This window comes from Sturnira hondurensis, unplaced genomic scaffold, assembly GCF_014824575.4.
Source record: "Sturnira hondurensis isolate 20B ecotype Veracruz unplaced genomic scaffold, ASM1482457v3 Scaffold0002840, whole genome shotgun sequence".
In the NCBI taxonomy this organism is placed as follows: Eukaryota; Metazoa; Chordata; class Mammalia; order Chiroptera; family Phyllostomidae; genus Sturnira; species Sturnira hondurensis.
In genome coordinates this window covers 4,589,248-4,614,855 of record NW_028075471.1, presented here as the reverse complement: position 1 = coordinate 4,614,855, position 25,608 = coordinate 4,589,248, and the positions used below count along the sequence as shown (strand labels likewise).

The window sequence follows — 25,608 nt, the reverse complement described above, 5'->3', positions numbered from 1 at the left end:
CGTCCTGATCCAGGGAAAGCGTACAGGCGAGTTAGGAGACCACTACCTGATGAGCCACTCGATGGTGAGGCCGGGGAGTCGGGGTGAGTGGCGACTGTGTTTCCAGAAGAGGGCCTCAAGCCTTCTAACCTCAGGTGTGACACCCCATGGATCTCAAATACCAGTGCCAAGAAAAAAAAGGGACAGGAGAGGCAATGCTGGTAAGAGATACATGCCCCACAGGAAGTGTAACCTGACACCTGGATCATTTCCTGTAAAGGACTCCCGACCAGAGGGCAGTCCCCAGGGGCCAGCCAGCAGTGCCTTCTTTAGTGGAGATAAGGAATGTGACAAGCCACTGCCCAAGCCAAGATCCACCAAGGCTCCTCTCAAAACTCTTTCTGGGCTCTGCCTGGAAGTGGCCGGGTGTGGGCGGTGCTGGCGGCTCCACCGAGGGCCCCATCCCACCAGAAGCACATCCATGATCTTCCAACCTGAGCCTCATCTGACAAGAAATCTTATAAACAGAACCCAGAACTCTGTTCAATTAACAAAATCACCAAGTCACAAAGGACTTTTGGGGTCTGAGCCCAAGGCCTCCTCAGCACCTGAGGTCCATTGGGGGTCAGGGCCTTCCCCAGACCTATACCGACCCTCCCCCAACCCCCCCCACCCCCCCCAGGGAACAATCGCTTTGTTCTTAAGCAAGAAACACCAGGCCCCACCAGGCCCAGTCAAGCTCCTGACAGGCTATAGAATGCCAAGTAATTCTTGTTTCCCTGGAATATCTGATAAGTCACTTCAGTGAGACACAGGGGAAATGGGGTGATTCACACAAGCAGTGCGATACCAGCATGATGAGAACTTGGTTATTTTCTTGGGAGCAGGGGAGGCGGAAGAATCTGATTCTGGCCAAGGAGAACCCTTTCATGCCCTGGCCTCCATGGGAGGCCGCCTCTCTGCCTGGGTCACAGGCCGCATGTGGCCCCAAGTAACACCATTCCCGTCTGTCAGAATGAAAGCTGACTGCTGCCTGCCTTTTTTAATCTTAAAATCTGAATTTATGGGCCGCAGCAAATTTACATAGCCCCTGCCGCAAATCCCCACCCATTTCCCTATAGCTCAAAAGCCAAAATTCCACACTGTGTTCCAAATAATTCCAACCTCTTTGGTTGCCTTTATATCTGAACGGAAATTCCAGAAAAGTTGTCTGGTGTAGCAAAAGCTGACCAGCCTTATGAAAATACTCAGAAAGGTGACCCATTTAGTCAAAAGAGCTTTCAGATCTCCATGAGAAAAGGAATTCATGCCAGCATAAAGGGCCTTCAGAGAGGGAGAACAGGAGTGTTGTGTTAACGCCCAGACCTTTCAACAGGCCAGCCCTGCGACTGCTGGGGAGCTGAGCGCCGAGTCAACCAGCCAGCCAGACCAGCCTTCTCTCTCAGAAGAACTGCTGCAAGGAGAAGCCCCCTGGGGACACAAGTCCAGCTCTGGTGCACACAGCGCAGCGCTGTGGTCCACAGCAGAGGGCTGCCCACAAAGCTCCGTGAGGATGAGCTCTCCTCGCCTTGCACGGGGAGTGAGCAGCTGCTTGTGCCAGAGCTGCTAGACTGATAAAGGCCACGTGCCAGCCAGGAAAGAACAGTTCTGCTCACCAGCAAACACCACCCAACATGCTCTCCACTGGTTAACGTTAAAAGGTAGCAAAGGAAAGGATGTAGGATGAGGTCATTCTGACAGAGCAGCGCTGTGCCAATGGTCGCTGTCACCAAGCTTTGCTGGGAGATCCCCTATTGTTTAGGAGATGATCCACTAAACACTATGTTCTGTGAATCCCACAGGACCTCAGCCAGAAGGAATCCCAGGGGCACCTCCTCCTCACTTCCAGCTTCCAGGCCTCACAAACAAAACCCTGCCTGGCTCCCCAAAGCAGCCTTCAGCTTGTCCCTACTGCACAGAGGGACCTTCCGTGAAAGCACTACCCCTGGGAACCAAACAAGGCAGGGAAAGAGCGACAGAGGTGTCTCCAGAACCAAAGAAGTGTCGCCAGAATTGGAGAGAAGGCCCCATTAAAGCTCTTAGGTGTGGAAAAGATAAGGCAAATGAGCCAAAAAAGTTCTGTTCTATAGCAGGAAATTTTGCATTAATCTAATTCAAATGAGTCAAACTCCCAGCAAAATAAAAGCAAACAAAACTAAAGTCTCTCACTACAACGTATCTATTTTACTTTGCAAGTGTGGAACCTAACTTGGACATTAAGAACATACAGCCTGACTCAAGCGAGCACCGTGCCTGGCCTGTGAAGTGAGGCATCTTTGAGCCTTAGTCTTCTCATTTCTAAAACGGAAAGAGATATAAAGCCACTCACTTTGCAGGGTTCGTAATGAGGATGAGAACTAATGAAGGTAAGGCACACAGGACAATGCCTGGCAGGCAGCAGGCATGGGAAATGTGGGATGTGATGTTCGAGGGTGGGCGTGTACCACATTCAGTAAACAAATGGCATCATCAGTGGGGTTCGATACCAAGAACAGTCAGGAAATGTGCAGGAGGAAGACAGTGTGCTCCTTGCCAAGCTGTCTACCTGAGCCAGGTTTTGATGGGGGAGAGGAAGTCAGAAGCTCTGTCAGAACAATTCAGTCTTAAGGCCAGTCTTGACAAAGTGAAAAACCAAACTGTTCCTTGGCTTACAGTTAGTACAAGAAAATCATGACCAAGGGCAGTCTACCACACAGGGGCTGGTCGATGGGGATCAGGGAAGGCAGGCAAAAAGTTCTCTGGTAAATTTTGCAATCAGACAATGAGCGTTAGTAGAATTTCATCAAACTTTTCATAACTGAACAGTTTGCAGAAGAGATGGCAACCATCTATTTATAACTTCTCAAATGAATACATTTATGGCAATCACTGGACGTCTCTTAGAAGAAGGGCAGCAACTTAATATATAGCTCAGTCTTTTTCTCGCAAAAAAAAAAATCATGATCTAAGTGGGCGTAATTAAAACACCCGGTAGTTCCATCCTTCATAAAATGTAGAAGTACTCTCACCTACGGTTTTATCACTTGAGTCATGAAGAGAATAGTTTAGTTCTTAAGTCTTTTTTCCCCAAGAAGCTCTCTCCCTAACCATGCACTCAATTTCCCAGGCAAAGTGAGCGAGGCACCTTAAAAACACAAGGCCACTTCCCAAGCCCCAGAAGAAGAAAGTGCCATTGTTTACCATACAACAAGTGGAGCCAATCTGGTGGTTACTGAGCATGTTTAATGAGTGACTAGATTTACAGCGGTAACTAAGGTGGCTGCCAGTAGAGTGAAAGGCAATTTTAACCACTAGAAGAACAGGAGAGAACCCGCATTTAGACTAAAATGGCCCGTTCCACTGGACTTATTTATTCAATTCAATCTACTGTTGGAGGAAGGGGTTATAATTATAGATCCAGCTCCTTCACTGAAGGCAAACTACAGGTGAAAACTAAATGCAGCATAGGAATTGAGGGGCTGGGGGCACCAAAAAGGGAACACAGAAACACGGGCCCTCAGAGGCCTCCAAACAGGGCACACGCACCCCAAGGGCACACAAGGTAAACCATGGAGCACAGGAAAAGCCAGATCTTATATTTGAATCTGTCATCCAAAAAGAAACTAAGCTTGACCAGTATTCACTACACAGACGGACAGTGGTAATAGGTATATAACTTACAAGTACCTACGTGTGAGGAATGGCTACGTCCACAAATTTTTCCTGAAAGAAATGACTGAAGCTACAGTTGATCCACTTCAGCCGGATTCACCTACCCTCCCCCAAGCTCCCTTAAGGAGATTCCCTCCTGGCAGCCTCAGGGGGGCCCTTTGCGAGCCAGCCCCTGGGCCCCCACCTCTCCACCACCCCTATGACTTCCACCTGACGCACAATTCTACTCCTGTGCCCACCAGGCTAACTGTTCACCTGCAGCACTCTAGTCAGGCTTTAGGCCTCCGTTTACATGGCCCTTCCTCCAAGGAGCCCTCCAGACTACTATCCGCCTCACTCCAGCCTCAGGGAAGGTGCTTCTCCCGGTCTTGAGGCGCACTACTCACAGCCTGGTCTGCAGACAGCAGCAAGTGCTACAGAAGCTGGCTACAAGTGCAGAAGCTCAGCCTTTACCCCTGGCCTCCTGAATTGGACCTGCATTTTTAAGTCTCCAGGTGATTTGTGTGTGCCTAAAAGCCTGAGGACACTCCCTGGTTACGTGTGTCTCCTCCAGACTGGGCAGTGTGCGATGCAGGCCAGGGGCATGACGCTCCTTACTCCTGTGGCCCCAGCAGTTGGTCTTTCATGTATTTGTTGAATGAAGGAAGGAAAAAAGATCTTGGGAGGCATCTTCACCACAGGTTCTAAGCCACAGGTGCCAAACACAAGGCCCTCAGGCCCATTCCGGCCCACACCTTGTGCCACCCAGCCGCAGCGCAGAGCTTCTTGCCCCGAGTTAAGGAGTAGTTACACTTATACAGTCCTAAAATTACATTCAGCCCTTTGAAGGCAACCGCGAGGCTGATGTGGCCCCCAGTGAAAATGAGTTTGACACCCCTGTTCTAAGCAGAAGGGAACAGCCAGTATACCAAATGACAGCATAGTGGTAGGACTGGCCAGAGAACAGATGGAAGACAAGACCAAGTCCAGGACTTCAGTTCAAAAGCACAGTAATATTAATGATAATGCCAGCATCATGCTATAACTTAACCTAATCAAATATTGGCTTGGCCAAGAAGTTCATTTGGTGTCTTCCACATGATGGCTCTAGTAGTGCTTAGATGTCTTTAACTTCATTTGAAACAATTTTTTAATTTATTTATCTTCAGAGGGGAAGGGAAGGAGAGAGAGAGAAATATCAATGTATGGTTACCTCTCATGCGTCCCCTGCTGGGAACTGGACTGACTGAGAATCGAACGGCGATCCTTTGGTTTGCAGGCCTGTGCCCAATCCACTGAGCTACACCAGCCAGGGCTTTGAAACAATTTTGATAGATTGTATTGTGACAGCTGTCATATCATTGTGCATTTTTTAAAACCTCACCCAAATTGGTGAATTTTTGTGCAGTCATTTTAATTTTGAAGATGGAAGAACATATGCAACATTTTCAGTGTATTATGCTTTATTATTTCATGAGAGGTAAAAATGCAACTGTATGGAGAAGGAGCCATGACTGACTGAACTTGTCAAAAGTGGTTTGCACAGTTCCATGCTGGAGATTTCTCACTGGACAATGCCCCATGGTCAGGTAGACCAGCTGAAGTTGCCAGTGATCAAATCGAGAACTAACGACGTTACACCATGCGGGAGACAGCCGACAAACTCAAAATATCCAGATCAATAAAGTTATTGGTGAAAATTTAAAAAAGTATCTTTTATTTTACAGAAAAAACTAAACAGACTTTGGGCCAACCCAATATAATGCTCCCACTGACTTTAACGTAGGAACTATTATTCTCCTCGGTTTAACTGATGGAGAAATAGGCTCAGAAAGGTTGAGGCAGTGGACCAGTTGCACAGCTGTAGGAAGCAGAGAGGAGATTAGAATCCTGGCAGTCTATACCCTGAATTCCACTGTATCTGGTATAGCCTAGTAAGTGCTGACCTGGAGGCCACTTAGAGAGGAAGCAGGATGACATGGTACCCTGACCAGGGAGCCACTGCATGCAGGGCACAATGGCTCAGAGCCTGAGCCTTCCTCAACTAAGCAAGTGACACTCGCCTCACAGCACAGAACCAGGACCCGGAGCAGGGAAGGGGGTGCTGCTGCCAGATGTAATTTGGCTCCAAATCAAAGCCCTCCTTTAGCACAGACTCTCCAAGAATGAAGGCGGCTGCTGACTGGCAAGCTGGCTCCGCCGCCGCTGGAGGAGTCCGCAGAGGCCCAACGGCCATCTGGAAGTGATTTGGCGCAGAGATTCCTGAACGGGGTGGGAGGTTGGAATGACCAGCCACCCGGAGCTCCTGTCCAGCTCTCCGAAACAAAGCTGGTGTGAATGGGCCCCAGTGGCAGCCATAACATAACCAGGGATCATCTATCCCCTTCCAAGGAGGGGACACCCTCTGGGCAGTCCATAACCCTACCAGAGCAAACAGAATTAACACTAGCCAACCAAGCTGGTCTCCCCAGAGGCACAGATTTTAAATGTCCTTTCAGTGTGCACACCCTCCACTGCGACTTCTGCAAATATTATTGGACAGCACCTGATTTATTTAACAAACACTCACATAGCACTTACTGTGTGCCACAAACTGTTCTGAGCACTTTTTAAAATGTTAACGAGTTTAATTTTTATCAGAGGTAGTAGGTACTGTCCCCATTTTAGTGATAAGAAAACCAAGGCACAGAAGTGTGGGAAGTATCTTAATAGCTACTTGGTAGCAAGCGGGCTCTGAACCAATCACTGCTCTTAACTATTACGAAAAGAGCCACTGGGGACACTAACGTGTTACTTTGTTGGAAATGGCCCCAAACTTGTTAATTCTGACAAAGCATGCTATTGTGCTTACTTTTTAAGCATTCCCTGGGTCTGAACTACATTGCCTAAAAGACACGCTGGCATTTGCTAGGTAGCACAGAAAGGAGTAGAATTTAGGATTATTTGTACATTATTTTGGTGGGGGTGGGACAAAAGGAAGGAAAAGAGGCTGAGTGACACAGTAACCCACCACCCTGGAAACTTTACCCAGTGACCCAAGGTTTTGGGAACACACACCCCGCCTGCTCTGGGGTGCCGGCTCGGCTCGGCACCAGCACTTTAGGTAAACATTAGGGTAAGACCGCATCCTCTGAAAAGGAAAAAATTCCTTTTTTTCTAAAAGATCAACCAAAACACAGCGCCTGAACTTCCCAGGCAGCCTCCATGGTAGCTCCTGGGCTGGGAGACCCCTTTTCTCCAAGTTGGCTGGGCTGCCCAACGTCAGAAAGTTTTTTGGAAAACTAAGTAACTAGAACTGCCAGCTCTGGCAGACAACTAGAATTAAATATGCTGAGGCCTCACTATGAACTGCCCAAGATATAACAGGAAAGCAAAGAAAATCTTTAACGTCTGGATGGAGCCTAGGATGGGCCCACCTTACAATGAATCACAAATGTGAATCAACAGCCAAAGCTATCCTTCAGGGGATTCCAAGCAGAAAAGGCAGTCCTCTAGAGGCTCCTGACCTTCCCTTATCTCAGAACTGGGTGCCTGTACACAACTCGAATGATTCCCACAATGTATACTGCCAAGAGTTATCCAAGTCATATGAAACTCTATTCATTCAAGGATTCCTTCCCAGATTATGGAGTAAAACACCATCCATTGGGTAGCAGAAAAGTCCCCACCACCCCACTCCCACCCCCTAAAAACAGTGAAGACAGGGCAGCCATTCCCTAAACAAATTCGCCTCGACACAAGATTGAAGACGAAAAATGATTCTGCTCACCTCCCAACAAACACTCATCTCCTGGCTCCCTCATCACAGTTCAGAGGATTAATCCTGTCACTCACCTAAGGCCTTGCTTGAGATCCCTTCCTTGCTCAAGGCCAGAGGCTCAAAGGATGGGTGTCGGCCACTACTCCAACAACCAGACTTAAACACAGTGTTACTGGGGCTCTCTGGTCAGGGGAGAGGGGCTGCATTTCACTCGTTTCTGACACTGGAAGGCAGGTCAGTGAAGGCTTGATTTCAACAAATGGGCAGACCTGGGTTCTGGTCACCATTTACTAGCAGGGTGACCTTCACTAGTTACCTCACTTCTGTTTCCTCATCTTTAAATGGAGATAATAGACGCCCTGGCTGGTGTAGCTCAGTGGATTGAGCGTGGGCCTGCGAACCAGACGATCGCGGTTCGATTCCCAGTCAGGGCACATGCCTGGGTTGCAGGCTGGTTCCCTGCAGGCCAACTCCCAGCAGGGGACGCACGAAAGGCAACCATACATTGATGTTTCTCTCCCTCTCTCCTTCCCCTCTAAAGATAAATAAATAAAATCTTTAAAAAAAATGGAGATAATATACTAACTTAAATCGCAGCTAGAACAACCACCATTTCCTAAGCACTTGGTCATCGGGACTGAGGCAAGCCCTTAAGCTCTCCTGGACTTGCTGAAGCAGATTATAGACAAGGAAAGCACTGGAGAGCTCACGGTGGTGAACCACGGGGTGATCGCCAGCAGGCACTTCACGTGCCCCTGGATTGGAGACATCACTGACAGACAGCACAGCAGCAACACAGGAGAAGCAGTGAATACTTGAGTTGGACAGACTTTTTTTCTGAAGGGCTATTACCCAGAACGGTCCTGGAGCAAAAGGAAGAGGCTTCAGGCATTACCCCCACAGGAGTCCTGGCACTTGGCCCTCCCTCCTTCTCCAGAGGCTGGAAAACCTGTTTGCTTCTAGACCTTTCTGGGAGAGCTACCACGCAGCCAACGACAGGAATCATAAACGTGGTCCCACCCTTTGACCCAGGAATGCCACTTTGGGGAATGTGATCCAAGAAATAGTTTAAAAGGAGTAAATAAAATTAAATTAAACAATGTAACTTGTGGTGGGAAGAGGTCCACATCCAGAAGCAGCCAATAACAGCCCATGGGGCCCACATCCAGGAAAGGGGAGGTTAACGCTGGAATGTCAGGACATCGGAAGGCACTGTGGCCTGGGTGGGGTTCACAAACGAAAATCATGAGGGTTAGGTAGAAAACTCCAAGGGGCTACACAAAGTCTAGAATGAGACCCTCAAGTTCAGGGCCCTGGTGGGAAGCCATCCCGGCAGCAGCTGCAACCTCTGTAAACAGCTGGTAAACTAGGCAGTCCAGGATTTTCTGCTGCTGTGGCTTGGGTTTTTCTTTTGTTTTTTTAAAAGCGATTCCATGTCATGTCTGGATATTCCTGGTTTACTTTAAGTTTCTTTGTTCGGTTAATTAAGTAAATACACATTTTTAAAACAAAGAAGAATGGATCCAAGTTGAGCCCAGCCAGGCCTTCAGATTCCTTAGAAGGGAAGCTTAGTTTCTGCAAATGAAAGAATTCTTGGAGAATTCTGAGGTTCTCTCCCCCAGTTATAGAAGACAGGCCCCCAAAGGAAAACAAGAGCATGCCACACGGCTTCCCTCTGCAGAGAAGCCGCATGACTGGGAAGGCTGACTGGGTGGTGGCAGCTACCTGGACCCAGGAAGCAGCTCTACCTGCCAGGACAGGTGTGGGGGAGGGAGAGGGGGAGAAGGGAGGAGACAGCCTAGAGGGAACCCCTTTCAGCCAGAGAAGTCTCAGGGGCCACACCCACCACCCTTATTTCCTGTCAGGTGTCAAGGTTATGGCCTGGTTTCCTCAGGAAGAGACCCCAGACCCAGGTCTGGGCCAACTCCTCTCTGGCAAGAGGCTCACCTGGCCGAACATGCACACACAATGTAGGTGCACACACACACTCTCCCTCTTTGCGTACATATGTTCCCTATACAGACATGCTGTGTGACAGTCCACACCCTGAGCAGCCTGGTGACTTTCCTGGAAGCCCTCCTCTAGCCTAGGTCTCTTAGTGGGGACCTCACCTTCATTCTTCCTCCCCAGCTCTAGGGGAGAGAAACCCAACACCGACTCCATCCCTCCTCTCAGGAAGACCCCGGTGTGGGGAGGGCAGGGAGAGGAAAGCAAAGTCTCCTTTAATTGTCACCCACTTCCTTCTATTCTCAGCAAGACCCTCAATACTTTCATGGCTTGGGCAAGTCATTTAGTCCTCTGGACTCTCTGTCTGTAAAATGGGTTTAATGACACCCCAACTTGAGGGATGTGTAAGGGCTGGGATAACTAGGAGGCTGTTGGCAGACAGCACTCACTAGTTTGGGGTCCCTACAAAGCAGCAGTTCCCATTACCACCACCATGTCTAAACGGCAACTTCGGCGGCGACCGCGGGCTCACCCTGCGGCGCTGGCCAGAGCCAAGGGGGGAGCGGAGAGAGCGAGGGCGACACACCCCCGAGGTTCCCCTGCCCACTTCTAGGCCCACACCCGTTCCGGAGACGGCGTGGGAGGATACTAGGTCCGGGTTTCCACCTGGGAGGGGAGGCGCCAGACTCAGAGAACGGTCCCTCCCCAGATCTCCACCCAAGGCCTCCGAGCCAACGCCCTTCGGAGGTGGCCGAGCGCACCAGCCTGGGCGCAGCGGGGCGAGAGCTCCGGGGAACAATGGCCTAGGGCCCCACTCCGAGTAACAGCGGATCAGATGTTCCAGTCCCCTAGCTCCGTCAGGGGCACCCCAGGTGTAGAGAAATGACACAGCACCACCGCACCCCTTGCGGCCCCAACCGAAGTCCTCAACCGCAGTTCTCCAGAGACGCACTGCCGGAACGCACGGTGGAGAGCACTGCGGAGAGCTAGCCACAAGGTCGCTGCCCAGGGGGTGGCACCATGGTGTGAACCTAGGTCCTCTGTGGTCCCACAACCCCAGAGAACGACGCCCCCCCGGCCGTGGCACGCACAACCAGCCTGGGGCTGCTGGGCGCAGTGGGGGTGCGCGACAGGGAGCCCCAGCGTTCCGCAGGAGCACGCGCGCGGGGGAGGGATGGTACACCAGTCGGAGCCAGGCGGGTCAGGACACTCACCAATGGACACAAGCTTGATGCTCTCACGGTCTAGGAACTCGAGCGCCACGGACACGTTCTCGAGCTGCATCTGGCGAAAGGTGGGCCGCTGGTGGTACTTGCGGTACATGCGCTTCTGGCTGAGCACCTCGAGCAGCGCGATGAGCCGCAGCCCATCGCTCAGGTCGGTCTGCAGGTTCCCGATGCGTTTGTTCACGCATTTGAGGTGCTCATTGCACCAACGCGTGAACGTGTTCTGCTGGATCTTCTTCCACGGCGCGTCCTCCGCCAGGTCCTTCTCGGTTACCGGCATCCTGGCGGCGGGGAGAACGCAGTGAGCAGCGAGCTGCCGGAGGCTACCGTCAGAAGGCCCAAAGTCCGAGGAAGAGAGGACTGAAGCAGAGGGGGAGTGGGACTCGAACTCCCTGCTACCAGATCCGCGGCCGCGTCTGCTCTGCGGCCGTCTGCTCTCGGCCGCGCGGGGCGTCTGGCCTTGCGCCTGCGCACTGAGCAGACCCGCCCCGAAGACCCGCCCCGTCCCATCGCTCTTATGGGAGTTCCCGGGCCACGGTCGTCCCCTGCCGCCGAAAGCCGGCACTGCGCTCCACGGCCTCCAAGGCGTCCTGGAACCCAGGGCTCTGAGCTCACCGCCTCCGGGAAAGGAAGCTAGGAAGGAGACATCCGATAATTAAGGAGAAGGTCACCCAGCCGTCCCGGAGTGAGGGGACGTGCAGAAGTGGAGAGCTGAAAAACAAACTTATTCCTTAACCTCGAGGAGTTCATAGACTACTGGGAAAGAAAAGCACAAATGAGCTGTTGTAAACAGCTTAGTAGTATTGGAAATTAAGAGTAATTTGCTATGTGTATATTAGTTTCCTAATGCTCCTGCAACAAATTACCGTTTGTTGCGGTAATTACCGTAATTTTTTAAAATTACAAATGTATTATCTTGCAGTTCTGTATCTTAGATGTCCCTCACAGGTCTCACTGAGCTAAAATCAAAGTACTGGCAGGATGCATTCTTCTCCGGAGGCTCTAGGGAAGAATTCATTTCCTCGCCTTTCCCAACTTCCACAAGCTTCCTGAATTCCTTGGCTGTGGCCTCTTCCTCCATTCTTCAAAGCCAGCAATGTCAGCTGAATCTCTGACTCTGTCTCTCTCTGGTTCTCCCAAGACACCTCTCTCTCTAACTCTCTTAAGAACCTTGTGATTACATTGGGCCCATTTGCTTAATCCAGAATTTTTTTTAAAAATTTATGTATGTATTTAGGGGGATACCTAACCCTCCTTGATGGTGGAAGGTGGTGATCAGGGTTGGCGGAGAAGGGTAAGAGCAGGCAGGCTTCCTGGAGGAAGAAGGGTTTAGCAGGATAGAGGTTGAAGGCTTCCAGCCCAGCAGTTTCCCAGGAGAAGGCAGCAGATTTGCGGTTGGACCATTCTGCAACAGGACATTTGCATACAATGGCAAAGTACTTTGTTCAGACAAAATGTCTCACCCAGTGGAAATGCTCAGAACAGACAGGGTCAGGGGCAGGTGGAGAGAGGACCTTGGATAGTATATTACCTCACCCTAGCCCTGGCCCATTGTAGGAACACAGTAACTATTTGAAGGCTTATTTCCCTTCTTAATGCCTAAGTGAAGAGATTTGCTAGAGTTCAACTGTGAAGAACTAGACAAAGCTGGATTTGAACTTGGGTGTGATTCCAAAGTCTGCAATGTGCCTAAGTGCCTGCTTGGTGTTCCCAGTCCTCTGTCTTTACAACCTGAGCGGCAGATTCACTAGAGACAGTGTTGTAATTTTCGCCTCCCCTATGCCCAAGGCTCCTGGCATCTCCTGCTTTCCTCCACCCAAACTCATTTATCAAGATTTATGGGACCACTCCCAAAGGACCCACCACCTTCCTAGAGGAGACTGGAGCTGAGGTGATCAGCTCAGCTCAGTCATCAGCTGCTAGTGTGCTAATGTTCCCCTTTCTTATAAAATATTTCTTTTCTTCAGGTCTCAACATAAATAACTACATAAGTTCTGCATGTAAATACCCAGTCCACTTCACTCCGAGCTGAGACATCCTCGTCTCAGGATGAGTCCCGTGATTCTCTGCATTGAATCAGAACCTTAAGAGTTCTCTGGGAAACAATTTAGGAGGTGGTGGTGAAAGAGACTCAACACTTTGGTGGAGGGTGGTGACCAGGGGCTTCAGAGACTAGGAGAGGAAGCAGACAAGGTCTTCAGATGGCTCTTTATCATCATCTGATAAAAGATAAGGGCTGAACAACTCAAGGTAGCCATTCTGCAGGGAGCATTTTAGCCAAAACATTCTACAGGTTTGCCTGATAAGGCCTTCACTTAACAAATACCCAATACCTGTTTTCCAAATTTTGTCTCAGGCATCTCTGATCTCTTGGTAGAACCATCCAGAGTGGAAACACGCAAAGAAGTGAGAAGCACTGTCTTTAAGTGTGAATTCTGGCTGGTCTGGCTTTGTGGTCTTGCAAGCCTTAGCTTTCTCAACTGGGAAAGAGAGACAGTGGAGATGACCCCACTCCTAGGGTTGGTTACTAGATAATGCAAGCAAAACTCTTAGCATAATGCCTGGCACACAGTACATGCTCAGTAAATGTAGCTGGAAACCAGGCAAAATTAGCAGTCCCTGAAAAATCAGGAATTAACTGCATTTTCCCCAGTCTCCAGTTATGCTCTGTAAGAAGCCAAGGCTCCCCTCCATGTCTGTTACCCACAGATGTTGACGCCAGTCTGCCACGGCCCTGAGAGATCAACACAGATCTGGCAAGACAGAGCAGATTCGCAGAGGTGTCCCAGGGCAGGGACTAGCTGAACTTGAGGATAAACATCGGGTAGAGCCACCCTACTTCTCAAAATTGCACAGATTGCCAATCAGCCCAGCTGTGTGGGATTGGAAAGAGTTCTTCTAATCAAGCAAGTGTGTGTATATAGTAATAGTTCCCTTGATCCCACATTCATGCCTTTGCTCGGGCCCTCTGCCAAGAATGCTCTCATGTCTCCCCTCCAACCTGGGGGGAGACATTCAAAATCATGCCCATCCTTTAAGTCCCCTCACTCTCACAGCTTGTCCAGTCGCAGGGCTTGTTTTACGCTGAAGTGTAGCTGCTGTTTCTGTGGTCAGTTGCTCAGGGAGGGAAACCCCAGTCCCCTTGCAGAGTATAATCTGGGGTTTAAGACTTAGCCGAGCTGCCACTATCCAATACAAATATGATGAGCGCCACGTTGTAATTTTAAACTGTCTAGTAACACTTAATAGTTAAGTATGATTTAAAAAGTAAAAATAAACAGTTAAAATTAATGATAATATATTCTAACCAATAATAAGGTGACCACCTGTCCCAGTTTGCCCAGGACTAAGGAGTTTCCTGGGAGGCAGGCATCTCACTTCAGTGCTCCAACCAGGAGTGTCTCTGACAAATCAAAGTAAGTTGGAGTCAGACCAGACCTTGGTTCAACAACCTCCGTACTTGAGTCCTAGCCAAGAAAAAATTCAGAGCCAAGACTCAAACTACAAGAGAAAGTTTATTTAGAAAGTCACAGACGAAGAAGTAAGCCGCCACAAAGAAATGGGGGCAGGAAACAAGTTACAGAGGCAGAAGTAGGGCCCTTCTTGCTTAGGAGAGGAAGGTAAAGGTCATGCTCCTGTGGGGTAGAAGAGGGAACAGTGAAAGGTGCCCACCAGCTTCCTGTGGGAGTGTAGGGCTGGGTCCTCCAGCTTGAGGGTATTTATCTGGAGATCTCAGGGGAGGATTGCAACAGAATATTTATCAGCTTTCCAGGTGTGTCCTTTCAGGATCGTGGTCTTCACTGATTGGTCCGCACCAGGGCAGGGGGTCAATGCCCCTGAGTCAGTGCAGCTGGCCCTGGTGTCAGCCCTGGCACTGCTTGTCTGGTTTTGTTGCTTCCTTGGTCCTAGAGCTGAAACGCAACTGAGGCCCAGATTTATCCCTCAGGGTTAATGCTTGAACGAGTGGTCATGCAAGGGCCCGCACTCAGGGGAGTCTCATGAGACCACTCTCCAGGGCCTTGTCCCTCTTCCACAGGAAAGTACTGCATGACTAGCAACGTGCCGCAGTGGGGGCAAGGTAAGGGGAGGGTCCAAACTGCATGACCAGTGATATGAAAGGTCAGGGGGGGCTAAACCACCTGACCAGTGACATGCTAGGGGAGGAAAGGTTACCCTGGGGCAGTGAGGTCCTAGTTTTCCCAGTTTTGCCTGTTGCTAAGCAACCAGCACTTCCTGCCCTGGTGACCTTCAATACCTGGCCCATCGTCCTGGCTCTACAGTCTGTCTAACTGCCTCCCACAGCCCTACCCAATATATTCAAAGAGTTACAAGTTTAATATGTAATCAGTATTTTATATAGATTTCAGCTCAGACTCGGCACATTGCCAAGTGCCCAACAGCTGCCTTTGGCAACTGGTGGCTCTCAAATTAAACAGCCCAGCGTAGACACGTGCTGGGCACTGAAATAAGCCAGTTAATAAGCTGGAGACCCACAACGCTCTCACTGGGGTGCTAAACTTGAGAACGCCTCCCCTGTATGCGAAACCCACCATCACACTTTGGGAACTCCAGCTGCACGGGGGGCCCAGGTGAACCTGCATTCTGTGGCACCTGGGCCTCCTGGGGCCCACTACTGTGGTAACATGTTTGGATGTTCATAGTAGTAGAAATAATAATAATAGCAGTTGTCATTTATTAGGTACCACCATCCAATCATCACAACGACCCCAGGAGGTGTGGTTGTATCCCCATTCAGCAGGTGGGAAACTGAGGCTGAGAGGTATGGTCACAGGCCCAAGTCACAGAGCAACAGAGACGGGCCACGAAGAAAGGGCTAAAACAGGCAATAGTCATGGTTAACAGCAGGGACTGGGGGGGGGGGGGGCTGCTCCTGACTTTGTTTCCTTACCTAACCCACATTAACAAAGTAACTCCCAGGGGTTTCTAATAAATGAGAAACTATGTGTCTAGCACTTAGTGTGTAAGTTCTGCTGAGAGATAGCACTGCTATTATCACCATTGCTGTGCTGATAACATCGAGACAATATTGTGATTGTGCTGTGAGGCGCCATAAAAAAGCAGAGGCTGAGAGTTCTAAATTTAGAAGCCCACTTTCCAAAGGGACCAGAGTTGGAGAACGAAGACTTGCAAAATGAATTTACGTCCTTCCCAGTTGCATCTTTCTCCCAGGGTGGGGCCTTCTCAGCTGTAATTTTACACCAAGTGCCAGAAAGCATAGTACAAATGAAAATATTTGCTCTTTTCTCACCCGTTAGGGGAAGAGGAGCTGGTTCTGTCAGCAGCTCCCTGGAGAGCAGAGAGGGCTCACCCTTTACTGCCAGCCCCCCTGCAGAGGTCCCTGGACCATGTGGGTGCGGTGCTGGGAGGACAACCCTGCACACAAACACACACAGGAAAAGGGCTGGGGCAGCCGGCCTTCCCCAAGGGGCAGTGTAAGGCAATGGCATTTTGAAGGCCCAGAGACCAGCAGTCAGCCCTTCCCTGAAATGAGGTGAGGCCAGTGGGGAAGCAGGCTGCCGGGAGAAGGCACAGGCCTTGACCCCTACTCTCCCTACTCACCCACTGCTAAGGTGGAGCTCAGAATGAGGTCGTTTTGATTTTTCCATATTATCTCCTTTGATCCTACAAGTGACCACTTCCTAGGGCCAGGCACTGAGCTACACATCACCTGGCCATGAGTTATCTTTTTTAATCTTCTCAAGAACACTGTGAGCTTAGGGCTAATATTGTCATTTCCATTTTACAAGTAAAGAAACTGAGGCTACCAGGAAAAATCAAGTCACTGGCTCAGGGTCCCTTTGGTTCAAACCCTGCTCTGACCAACTCCAGAGGCGACTTCAGAGTCTCTAAGCTCTTCAGTCCCTCAGAGCCCCCGGCCCTGACACAGTAACGTAGTTTGCCTGGTGATGGTGAAGGAATGAAGGCAGTGGCCACCATTCAGGGACGTGTGCACTGTTCACTCAGCAGGGGCAGGGAGACAGGGCCTGCTGAGAGGCCTTGGCTTCCTCCCTCGGACCCTTCCCAGCCCAAGGTGGAGCTCCTGGCCAGAGCATGCCCCATACCCTACCCGTGTCTTGGTGGAATCACAGACGCATGCACATACTCACTAATTTGCAAATGACTGGGCCTTCTTCCTCCACCCAGCCTGGCTTTGGCTTCTTTGGAAGATTTACCAGTGGGTCTTTTTTTGGTTTGTTTGCTTGTTTGTTTGTTTTTTAGGTGCAGACAAATGCCACAGAGCACTTTTCTGCTCAAGAAAACCCTGTGTAGCTCACCTGCAAACCCCATCTGCCTTCCAACTGCAACAGAGCCACCCCTTTGTGGAGGGCTGTGCAGCTGACAAAGCCCTTTCCATCCTTATCTCATCTACTTCCTCCACCCCCGCCCCCGCCCCCAGTGCTCTCCAAGTCAGGATAACTATCGTTATTCTTGAAGGCTCAAGGACAGGGACTATTTGTTTTTACCCCCAGGATCTCAAAGAGAGGAGGCATCTGTGCCTCCTCACTGAATTGCCAGGGAGGAGGCACGGGCTGCCAGCTCCGAAAGGCTAACTGACCTGCTCAGTCACACAGTGTCAGGGCCAGAGCTCAATGTTCTGTCTTCTGACTCTAAAACCTACCTTCTAGTGCTCCTTTTGGGTGTTCATGGCTGTTTATAACAGCCCAGATGCCCCCTCTGGTGGGCCCCTCCATGCACTCCAGCCTTATTCCTTCAAGTATGGTGCCTCCAGCAGCTTGGGCAGCACCCTCCCGACAGCATCCTGCATAGAACCTCAGGTGTCACCCCAGACCTGCTGAATCATAAGCTATAGTTTAGCAGGATCCCCAAGGTGATGGTGTGCTCCTCACTCAAGCTGGTAAGTCCTGCATGACAGGACACCCATCAGGCAGACAAGCTTCCTTGGTGCTTTTTAAAAGACTGTGATGCATCTGCATAGACCGAGGTGGAAAGCTCTCAGAATTTGGTGCTAAGTGGGGGGAAAGAAGAGCAAGTTACAGACCCACATGAATGTGTATGATCCAATTTGTATACCGACTTTGTAAATACAAAGAACACTGATGTGTATGAATACACGCGCAGAGCTGATGAGCAGCCGGGCAGCCTCCCAGGTGCCAGCCTGGAAGGGAACCACAAAGTCCTGGACTGGACGGAGACGCGGGGCCAGTGCCCTGGGGTTCCACACAGGACAGACCTGTCCCAGCCAGTGGTCAGAGGCCAACGGCACCCTCTGGGAGAAGTTGGAACATTCTCTTCCCCAGCACTAGGGGCGATTCTTGGCTGTGCCACCATGCCAGAGTCCACCTCGGTGACAATTCTCTCATGTTTCTGGTCACGTCAGCTTCGTCCCTGGTCAGAGCTGCATGCTGCCCCAAGACCTAGCACTTTGTTAGTGTGTAAGCCAAATCGTATGTCCTTTAATTCAGTCCCCCCCAAAGCTTGGATGACTATAATTTGGGGACCATTCCAGATACATTAAAAGGGCAGGTTTCATTCCATACATGTAATAAATCCTTTATCTTGAAAAGAAAGAGGAATAATACATTTAATTAACTGAAAATCAGTTTCTCTACATCCTGCCTAAGTAAATTTTGAACAGCTGTTTTTTAAAATATCAAGTTGGGGGAAGGCTAAATTAATAGCCTGCCCAGGTCACCTCCATGTCTCAGGCTGGGTCTGTATGTGGACAGGAAATCAAGGGAACCTTGGAAGGATGTATAGTAAACAGTTAAGCAGGCCAATCATTAGGAGGTAGGATTATACAAACTTACTTTCTACCTTAAGGACTTTCTTTCTGACTTATATGTTTAATGATTGCAAACATACACTGTTGGTGGAAATATGAAATGGTGTACCCATTGTGAAAAGCAGTGTCTTAGAAAGTTAAACATACACCTGCCGTGTGATCCAGCCCTCCCGTATAAAAAAACCTTGTACTTGAGTGTTCATACTGGCTTCACTGGTTATTGTCAAAAACTACTAATGAACCGAAGGTCCCTTGGCAGGAGGATGGATGAACGGGCTGGTACATGCACACGATGGACTAGTCAGTACACAGCAGCACCGAGGAGGGACCTACTGATGTTCGCAGCAACATAGCCAAAGCTAAAAATAATTATGCTAAGTGAACGTAGCAAGGCAAAAAAATAATAATAATACATAGTGTATGGTTCCATTTATGCACAATTCTAAGAAACGCAAACTAATTATATTGACAGAAAGCAGGCCAGAGTGTGCCTAGAGATGTAGGGGGTAGGGAGGGGGATTACAAAAATGTTTGAGGAAACTATTTGGAGTGATTCATATGTTCTCCATTTTGACTGCAGTAACGGTTTCGTGAATACATGTGTGTGCACATAGGTGGGTGTGTAAAAACATCAAATTGTACACTTTTGGGTGTACATCTCTGGGTGGAAAAAAACAACAATGATAACTGATGGGCACGCCCACATAAAAATGTGGACTTTTTCACTGTATAACATGTTTGTCTTCTAAATAGCCTAGTCTCCCCTACCCACCGCTGCAGAGAAGAACTGCACCAAATGTGTTCTTGATTGAGTTTATTTCGGACTGTTTCTTTCCCTCCCCTGTGTCCCCCACCCACAGAGAACTAAGTGGGATCCTGCCGAAGTGGAGTCGGATGAGGTTTCCTCACCACCCTTCTTCTGTGAGGGCCGGGGCTTCTCCCCGTGGAGGTTACAGGCTGTGCGGAATGCGATGACGTGTTTACTTTGGAGCAGACTTTGGCCAGTAAATACACTCTCCGCTCAGACCAGGATGAGCCCCTGACAGAAGATAGGCCCTTCCAAGATAGCTGGAGGTCAGTCCTCCCTTCGAGGAGTGTCTGGTGTAGGTCCTAATTAGTGGGGGTGGGGGAGGGGATAGTGCTACCACGGAGCCTTTTTCCTTGCTATCCCTACAACCTAAACTGGGAGAGCAATTGGCTATAGAAGCTCTAGAGAAGTAACTTGAGAACAATCAGAATGTGGTTGGCCCAACTTCGTGTGGCCTGGAAGGGTCCCTGTTCTCCAAAGATGAAAGGTTTGGTTTTTCCTCTGCATTTCTGTCGGCCTGGACAGTTGACCAGTCTCATGATCCCAAGTTGGCCAGGACCAGAGGGAGCCTACACCAGATAGCTTTCCAGAGTGCAGGACTTCTCTAGTACTAGCAATGGTAGTCCTAACAACAACCGCCCCAGGTACTGAGCAAGGGTTTGCATCTATTGCAGCACCGAATCCTCACATACCTCTGTGAGGCAGAAACTGGGGCCCAGAGAGCTTAAGTGAGCAGCCCCAAAGCTCCCATCATAGGTCCGACTCTGAAGCCCAAACTCTGTACTGCAGCACCATGCTACCTCCCAGGAAACCACGGGAAGGCCAGGCATGACACGAGTTCCAGGAAGATCCAAGTTCAAATGCCCGTTCTGCCGTTGATGAGTTGTGTAGGAATTGTAACCCTCTCACCCCTCCCTAGGTGACTGCCTATCCTCCTTTTCAGCCTTAGTTTTCTTCTTGGCACATCACCTAGATACATCACTTATCTCATTTATAGTGTCTTCCCAAGTAATTCATGAAGACACCACTGCCCAGAATCTGCCTGACATACAGCAGGTGCTCAGTAGATATTCGATATTGAATGAATGAATGAACCCTTGCCTGAGGTTTTAAACTTCAGGTTCTGCTTCTCTTCAGTCCATAACATGAAGTAATTCAACTTCCAGGAGCCTCATGTTCCTCAGTGGTTGAAAAAGAGCAGTAGTATTCATGCTCCCCATGGCCCTGGTGAGCCTAGGGGACAGACGAGGCCTTGTATGAGAAAGAGCCACCTCCAAATACTCCAGGAACAGTTACTAAACGTGTTACAGTACATCCAGCTCCATACCCGCAGGACGCCAGGCATCGGGATGGGGTGCAGACAGGCACCAGAAGCCCCCCGCCCTCCAGGAACCTGTGACCTAGTTGAGCACACAGACAAGTCAACAAGTGCTTACAACCCACTTGGTTCACAAAATCTGATCTATAGTAATCATTTATCAAGCTAAGCACTTTGCATTAATTGTTTCCTATAACCCTATGTATTAGGTACCACCACCAGCTCCATTTTATAGACAAAAAAAACTGTTGCAAAAGGTTGAAAAACAAGGACTTAGTCCACACCTAAGTATAAGCCCAAGAGAAATGAAAACATGCACACAGAAACTTGTATGCAAGTGTTTAAACAACATTATTCACATTAGCCAAAAGCAGAAATGACTCGAATGTCCATTGGTGGATGAATGATAAACAAAAGGTGGTGCATGGATGGAATATTATTCAGCCATGAAAAGGAATGCAATACTGACACATTCTACAACTTGGATGAACTTTGAAAGCATGTTAAGTGAAAGAAGCCAGACACCAAATGCATGTACTGTGTGCTTTATTTGATATGTTGCAGCCGTAATAGGAAAATCCACAGGGGCTGAAAGTAGGTTAAAGGCTACGAGGGAAGGGGTGGTGAGGACAGGGAGGGCCAATGCAATGGATATGAGGTGTTCTGTGATGTGATGAAAACATTTTGAAACCAGGGAGAACTGGTTTTAGCACAACATTGTAAATACTTTAGTTACCACTGGACTGTACACTTTAAAATGCTTCATTGTATGTCTTGTGAATTTCACCCCCATGAAGAAGAAACAGGGCCAGCATTGTCCATGGTAAAGGCTGGGGCCAGGACCTGAACCGGGGCAGTAGCTCAGAGCCTGTGATCCTAACAACTGCACAACTGCAAATCCTAACCTCAGTATTGTGTTTTTCAGTTCTGGAACTTTCACTGGCTTCTTTTTTATGGTTTCCACTTTTCTGCTGAAATTCTTATCTAATTTCCTGAATGTGTTAACCAGTTATTAGAGTCCCACCTCCAGCCTGGAGTTTTATCAAAAAGCCACCACTGTGCTGGGTCCTGCACTCCAGTTTTTGTCCCCCAGACCTCTAGACACCAAACTTCCATCAGCTTCTCAGCGGCTCTGCCGCCTGAGTCAGCACATGGCTTGAGGGGAAAATGAACTCTCAGTTTCAGGCTTTTCCTTCTGGGCAATTTCTAGGGGTTGGGGGTTGGGGGGGGTTGACCTGATACTAGCTCATCTGCCAGAGTGAAGCAGGAAGAATCAGCCCTGCCACACACTAACTGCTCCACACCCCCGCTTCCTGCTCTTCTGCCAACAAAGGTAAAGGCTTCAAAATTAAAATCCAAAAAAATTGCCCTGCCTGGGTGGCTCAGTTGATTGAAGCATCACCCACATACAAAAGGGCTGCAGGTTCCATCCCTGGTCAGGGCACATACCTAGGTTGTGGGTTCAATCAGGGTGCATACGCGAGGAAACCAATCAATTTTTCTCTCTCTCTCCCTCTCCCTTCCTCTGTATCCAGAAAAATCAGTGAACATATCCTTGTGTGAAGATTTTTTAAAAAGCAAAAAAAAACTAACCAAAAATCTTAGATGAAATTGTAGTTTCTAAAGTTGTCCTATTTATTTACTTCTTTGGGGAAACATTCCCCCCTAGTTCATTGCAAGAAATACTGTACAATAAATACTATTTCTGAAGAAAATGCCATTCACTAAATGCTTCGACAGGGGCTTACTGTCTCAGGTGTTTTGCATGTATTCTGTCACCTAGTCCTCAGAGAAAGCCTGAGAGCAGGTTTGGCCTTCTCACTGCCATGGCTGAAGGAACCAAGGTCCAGAGAGGAACGACATCAGCTCATGAAGCATGGAGCAGAGTCACAGGCTCAGATGTAGCCAGACATTCTTCTTTGTGACCTAAGAGCAAGGAATGAGTAATCATAAGGAATCTGAGTATCCAGATGTCAGAGGGCAAGACAGCCAGAAAAATATGCAGACACCAGATGGAAAGTGGCTAAGGAGGCAGAAGCAATCTTTGGGGCAAGAAAAGAATTCTGAGTTGTGTTTGGTGGGTCCCAGCCTTGAGAACAGGGAAAACCTCTCTGGCCTTGGTGTCTTCAACTGTGAAATGGGACTGATAAAAGCACACTTAGCCCTGGGCTGCCCCTGAGACTTTAGCCCGCAAGCCCTTTCCTAGTTCTGCTCTCCAAGCAGAACCTGAGATCTTCCCTAGTGGGGAGGTGTGGGTCAGGGACAGGAAAATGGTGATTTAGCTGTGGGGCAGGTGCCCCCCTTCCCTGAGCAGAGCCTCATCCTATTTTAGAAAGGACCCAGACTTGGGTGTCAGGCCCTGCAGTGGGGAGAATGGAGAGAGGGCACTTTCTCCAGCCACACAAAATCCCTGCAAGTTCCTGTAATCCTACAGGGAAGCAGGGCCCTCAACACACAATCGCTCTAAAACTTAAAGAGCACAGGAGACCGCTGGAGACCTCAATGCTTGCTCACTCACTTAACACATGGCCACTTGTGCACTGAGCGCAACCATCAACCTATGAGGTAAGGGACTCCAGTCATTTCCATTTTACAGATACAGAAACTGACTCAGAGCTAGGGCTTGAGGCCAAATTACTCCTCCCACAAACCCACGTTCTAGCCACCCTGAATTGCTTTTGGTTCCTCAAACTGCTGTGCTAGCTCACCTCCTGCCCTTTGCCCTCTGAGGCAGTGAGGTTAAATCATTTAGTCAGCAAGTTAGAGGGTTCAAGAGCAGGTCTCCCAGCTGGAGCCTTTGTACATCACCCCTATTGTGGGCAGAACAGTGGCCCATCAAGATGTCCACATCCGGAGCTTGTGACTGTCACCTTCTCTGGCAAATAGACTTTGTGGATGTGATTAAGTTAAGGATCTTGAGATGGAGAGATTGTCTGGGTTATCCAAATGGACCTGATATAATCACAAAAATCCTTGGAGATGGTGTCCTCTTCCTGTCTCCTTGAGAAACGAGGATGATCGCTACCTCATAGCACGGGCTGTCGTGATTGAATGAGTCGAGACACATGATGCACCATGGTGCTTGGCACAAAGAAAGCGCTCAGTAAGTGTTGGCAGTTAGATACTGTCTTAGCTGGGGTTTCCTCACAAGCAGACTCCCAGTCCAGGATTCAAGTGCAAGACATTTATTGGGACGTGGTCCCAGAAAGCACTAGCAGGGGAGGTGGAAGGTGAGATTGGCAAGGAAGGAGGCCCTCCATAAAGGGTGTATTAATGAGGGGGCTGCTGGCCCCGAGGGCAGGAAGAGGGGTGGGGTGGGGATCAGCCTCCATATTACCGCAGGGCCTACCTGGGGAGCAGGCAGCCATTCATTAGAGGCCCCTCTGGCCCACTGAGTGTGCCAGCCAAGTGTGTGATTGTGATGACTAAACAAGTTACTCCATGAAAAGCACTCACCAGCAACCAGGTGCTGGAAAGTCATTGGGCAAAAGCGCCCGGATGTGGAAGTGAATGGCACAGCCAGAAAGGATGTGGGTAGGCACCAGGAATGTGTTATGGACATCACACAAGCCCATCCCACCTGGGAGCCGTGATCCTTGGGACCAGGATCTGGTGATTATACACAAAGTGGCATCCCTAGGAGAGAGTGGCATCTTCACCTTGGGAATGGCCAGGCCCAGGACTAAGGCCTGGGGCTTCTTGGCCCCTCTGTGCAGTTAGGAGCGACTCTTGCCCAATTTCATTTACTTCCGACAAAATACAGGTGTTGTCCAGGATAGGCTTAAGTGGAAATGTTAACAGATCCCCACAGGTCCTGCTGAGGTCTTGACTACAGATGGTCTGAAAGGCTGGTTTGGCTGCCCAGGGCCCCAGCAGCTGATAGGAAGGTGGTGTCTATGGGCAAATTCCTGGTGGGAGCCAAGCAGCTGGAACACCAGTCATATCCTTGCTCCCTCCCCAGAAACAGAGAAGAATGAAGAGCACGGGAAGGAAGGGTGGGCGTGGCAGTACAATGGTGAGGGCAGGGAAGAAGATGGCCTTTTAAAAGAACATGAACCATGAGGCTGTGAAGTCCTGGGTAAAGGGCAAGGCTGATGTAGCTTTCTGAGACATTTTTGGCAGAATAATGCTAGACTGTAGGGGTGGACCCAGAGAGGAAAATGGGGAGAAGTCCTGAGAGACCAGCTAATCTGAAGCAGAGTTGAGGCCTCAACCATATCTCCCCCAGCACAGAGGATGAAGGCTGGTTCCCATTTCTTTTGTTTTAATTATATTTTACTGATTATGCTATTTCATTTGTCCTGATTTTTCTCCCTTTGCCCCCCTCCACCCAGCACCCCCACTCCCTCAGGCAATCCCCTCACCATTGTTCATGTCCACGGGTCATGTGCAAAAGTTCTTTGGCTACTTCATTCCCTCTACTGTACTATACATCCCCATGGCTACTCTCTAACTACCTATCTGTACTTCTTAATCCCCTCACCTCTTCACCCATCCCCCCCCTCCCATCTGGCAACCTTCTGGCAACTTCTTTTCTCTTGCCTTTCAGAGTCTCTCTTCATCTTTAACATTTGACCTTTTAATAATGACGTGTTTTGCAGTGGGTCTCTTTGCATCCATTATGATTGGGATTCTCTGTGCTTCCTGGACTTACATGTCTATTTCCTTCACCAAATTAGGGAAGTTTTCTTTCACTATTTTTTCAGATGGATTTCCAATTTCTTGCTCTTTCTCTTCTCTTTCTGGAATCCCTTTGAGGTGAATGTTGGACCTCTTAAAGTTGTCCCAGAGGCTGTTTATACTATCATGTCTTTGGATTCTTTCTCTTCTTTTTGTTCTGATTGGCTGGGTGAGTTTTTTTTTTCTTCCTCATGTTTCAAATCATTGATTTGATTCTCAGCTTCATTCATTCTGTAGCTGTTTCCCTGGAAATTGTTCTTTATTTCAACTAGTGTATTCTTCATTTCTGACTGGGTCTTTTTTATGCTGCTGAGGTTCTCACTAAGTTCCTTGAGCATCCTTATAACCAGTGTTTTGAACTCCACATCTAATAGATAGATTTCTTATCTTCTTTCCGTTTAGCTCTTTCTCTGGAGTTTTGATCTGTTCTTTCATTTGAGCCATATTTCTATGTCT

The 25,608-nt window shown here is 49.1% G+C and overlaps 1 protein-coding gene and 1 long non-coding RNA gene across 5 annotated transcripts in view; one reads left to right on the top strand and one right to left on the bottom strand.

The window, feature by feature from the left end:
- The window catches only part of FLNB (filamin B), a 141,005-nt gene extending 129,965 nt beyond the window's left edge, over nt 1-11,040 (bottom strand). For all 4 annotated transcript variants that reach the window (XM_037040770.1, XM_037040771.1, XM_037040772.1 and 1 more), the window contains exon 1: nt 10,570-11,040. In XM_037040770.1, coding sequence (XP_036896665.1) covers nt 10,570-10,861 — 292 coding nt within the window. In that variant the 5' untranslated portion in view covers nt 10,862-11,040. The remainder of the gene's footprint in view (nt 1-10,569) is intronic.
- Nucleotides 11,041-14,087: 3,047 nt separating this feature from the next.
- On the top strand, nt 14,088-21,836 carry LOC118983378 (uncharacterized). Its single transcript, XR_005065713.1, has 3 exons — nt 14,088-14,201; nt 17,229-17,458; nt 19,207-21,836. It is a non-coding gene; the product is annotated as an uncharacterized LOC118983378 (long non-coding RNA).
- The last annotated feature ends 3,772 nt before the right edge of the window (nt 21,837-25,608 follow it).